At 49.1% G+C, this 3,552-nt stretch overlaps 1 protein-coding gene across 1 annotated transcript; it reads left to right on the forward strand.

The window, feature by feature from the left end:
* Positions 1-1,047: 1,047 nt before the first annotated feature.
* LOC136457496 (non-specific lipid-transfer protein-like) lies at positions 1,048-1,509 on the forward strand. The gene is made up of 2 exons (XM_066457527.1): positions 1,048-1,400; positions 1,491-1,509. Exons 1-2 carry the CDS (start codon positions 1,048-1,050, stop codon positions 1,507-1,509), a joined length of 372 nt encoding a protein of 123 aa, XP_066313624.1.
* Positions 1,510-3,552: the final 2,043 nt, after the last annotated feature.

Here is a 3,552-nt window from a genome sequence, read left to right on the forward strand (position 1 = left end):
CTGAAACACTTGCAACATGTGCCGACAATCATTGTAGGCAAGGAGATCTAGCGGTTGTAGTGGGTTGGAGATCCGGTGGTGGCGGTGGGGTGACGAGATGGTTGGAGGGTTTCGATGCTGTGTTTGACGATGATAGTGAGGGAAGCCCCGGTTTGATGAAATTTGGATAACTTATAGATTTTAGATCCAAGTCAAACTATTTTAAGGGCCTCTCCAAAACGATGAAGCTAGGAGAAACCGCATTTTGGTGGCTTGAACTTGTGCCCAAAAGACGACTTTGATTTTACTAATTTGTCTTGGTCTTGACTTCAGAACTATTCCTGTATGTGCTCGTTTGGTAAAACTTTTAATTAAACCGGTGAAGAAGCCACAACAAAAATTCCCTTTAATCATTTAAAAAAAATCATATATAAAAGATAAATTACTTTCAAAGAGAGAGAAGGGGGCAACAACTTGGAAATTCTCCATCCTCTAGTGTCGGAGCTTTTTTTATAGAAAATCTAGTGTCGGAGCTAAAAGCATTTTTTTTCGCAGACAAACAAAGAGCACCTATATTCTGAACTCATGAAATACATGGGCTGAAATTGGCCTGATAATCCGGACGGGCCGGGCCAGTTGCTCCAGGGCGCAGGCGCAGGCGTTTTCACCCAGTACTGCACCAGGCGATCAGCCCAGCCTATGATGAACTCGTGGGCCTCAGCTGGTACGTCGCTCGTCGTCTCTCGTCCCACCAGGCGTTTTCACTCACGCATTCTGCCGTCCACAACTGCCCTGCCCAGGGAGGCAGGGACGAGCACCGGCCAATCTCACACCGACGACATGGCAAAACAACTCTACGCATGCACGCCGCTTGTCACGTACACACCCTACGTATAGTATATATGGACCCCATCACCCACACGACAAGCAGCTAGGCAGCTCGTCAGCTAGCACGGCCGGTCGTCGTCGAAGCTACATATATACACGACGTACGTACTGCGCGTCTGCGCCCCCCGGCCGTCCCCGGTGTGCGTCGTCCGTCTCCGGATCCTCCGGCAAGCCGAGACGATGAGCTCCAAGTCACCATCGTCAGCGCTTGCGGTGCTACTCGTGGCGGCGGCGCTGGCGGGGGCGGCGTCCGCGGCGACGCTGCAGTGCGTGCAGGTGGCGCAGCTGATGGCGCCGTGCATGCCGTACCTGACGGGCGCGCCCGGGATGACGCCCTACGGCATCTGCTGCAACAGCCTGGGCGTGCTCAACCAGCTCGCCGCCACGCGCGCCGACCGCGTCGCCGCCTGCAGCTGCGTCAAGGCCGCCGCCGCCGGGTTCCCGGCCGTCGACTTCGCGCGCGCTGCGGGGCTCCCCGCCACCTGCGGCCTCTCCATCAGCTTCACCATCTCCCCCAACATGGACTGCAACCAGTACGTACTCTAGGCCATCATCGCCTTTGTTTCCTTGTCGGCTCCATTTCGCCATGCATTTGACGTCGTCGTTGCGCGTTCGCCTGGCAGAGTTACAGAGGAACCATGACACCAACCGGGCACATCACATAGAATACAAGCTGAAGAACCAAGCTGTTCAAGTCGATCGAGTCGCATCATCTTCCAATCCAACAAAATAAAATGAAGAAACGCTACACCCATCTAGATCTTGCATCTCTTGCTGTTTTATTCCCTTTTCAGGTCTTTTTTCTTCAACCAAAAGTTCTATTCATTCAGTTTGATGATTTGATCTGCTATCTGGATTTTGTGAACGAGTTTTCGTTCCTGTGGTTTTGAACTGTATGATCGTGTGTGCTTTTCAATTCGCCGCAACTGCAGTAAATAAAGTTCAAACGTATATTTTACTGAAAAACTCCAAATCCATGAGAACAGTCTTGTTCCAAGCTCCTACCAAGTTTAATTTCACACCAACCAAATGCACGAACGACATACAAACAAGACCTGCATAAACATTACCGACGACGCAGCGAAACGAGCAGCGAACGACCGGATCACTTCAACACCTGTTGCTAGATTCCAGTAGGTGGTAAAACCCCTCCTGTTTCATAAAAAAAAAACACTTATTGCCAGCCTCTGTGCGCCCTGCTGTTAGCAGCAAAGGGGAAGGGAAACGCAGCAGGGGCGGGCCTAGGGCTAGGGCCACTCGCGACCCAACTAATCCAATAATGTCTATATAATTTTTTAGCCCAACAAATGCTTCATTGGAGTCTCCCGCCGCTCGTGAGTAGAGTCACCCCTCTTGCCTTATCGCTCGCACAGTCGTAGGGTCACGTTGCGCCGCCGCTACTCGGAGCTGCCACACAAGCGTGCCAGCCTAACCACGTGCAAATGATCCTAACTAGCTTCTACTTTGCATTAGCTCTATCTCACTCAAGCAAGCCTCATACTCAATTCTAGTTGCTAGGTCTTTAGGTTGAATCACACAAACACACAAGCTAGCAACTACATAACTACATAAGGAAGCTAACTATAGAGCTAATTACAACTAGTTACAACTATAAGCTACCCGAGTGCTACACTAAACAAGAAAGCTATAACTACTCAAACTACACAAGCAAGCAAACACTACACAAGTAAACTAATGAATGAAGTGTAGTGTTCTATATCGAACCGGGCAAGACAGATGACACAAGATATATCCTGAGGTTTGCTTGCTTGCCAGCAACTTGCGTCCTCGTTGTGGCAAATCCCAACTTGGTGATTTGCGAGCTAATTGGCTTCACACGTCAAGCCCACCACACGAGTGCCATAAGAATCGCCCAAGAAGTGCACTCCAATTAGCCATGATTCCACTAAAGTTGCTTTTTTGCGAATCTCGAGTGGGGAATGAGCACAAGAGCCCCTCACAACCAATTGATCGAAGCCGACAACAATCACCAATGCCGCTCAACGATCCTCCGCTGTCTCCAAGCCGTATAAGTGGTGGCAACCACCAAGGATAACATGAATCTAAAAGCCCTAGTTTGGTTTTAGTTAATTGATGAAACCTATTTGGACTAATCCTTGCATCTAAGTGTGTGGCTAGATAGGATGATCCAATCCAAGTAAAGGAGCTAGGTGGCACTCATGGATGGAGATGGCCACATGAAATGAAGATCATGGTGATGGTGTGAACACATGTGATGATCAAGCTCCGGGACTTGGAAAAGAAGAAAGAGAAAAAAACAAAATGGGCTCAAGGCAAAGGTGATATCCATAGGGCTATTTTGTTTTCGGTGATCGAGACACTATAGAGAGTGTGATCACATTTAGGATAGATGGTCATACTATTAAGAGGGGAGCTCTTATCAGACAACTCGATCATCTAGTGCCACTAGGTGTTGCAAAACTTGCATATGCATTTAGGCCTAGTGCACATTCGGTGAGAAGTGAATAACCTTTGAAAAATAATTGTGAAAATACTAACACACTTGCACATGATAGCGAAACACTTGGAGTGTTAGCACATTTGCAAAGGTGGTGAAAAAGGTGAAGAAAAGGAGGCGTTGCCGGGTTCGATGTGCTGCCCCGGGGGCACCGCCATGCCTTGTACGGTGCACCGCCACCCCTGTGGCAGTGACCAATTGAGGAG

Source organism: Miscanthus floridulus, chromosome 6 (assembly GCF_019320115.1).
Source record: "Miscanthus floridulus cultivar M001 chromosome 6, ASM1932011v1, whole genome shotgun sequence".
In the NCBI taxonomy this organism is placed as follows: domain Eukaryota; kingdom Viridiplantae; phylum Streptophyta; class Magnoliopsida; order Poales; family Poaceae; genus Miscanthus; species Miscanthus floridulus.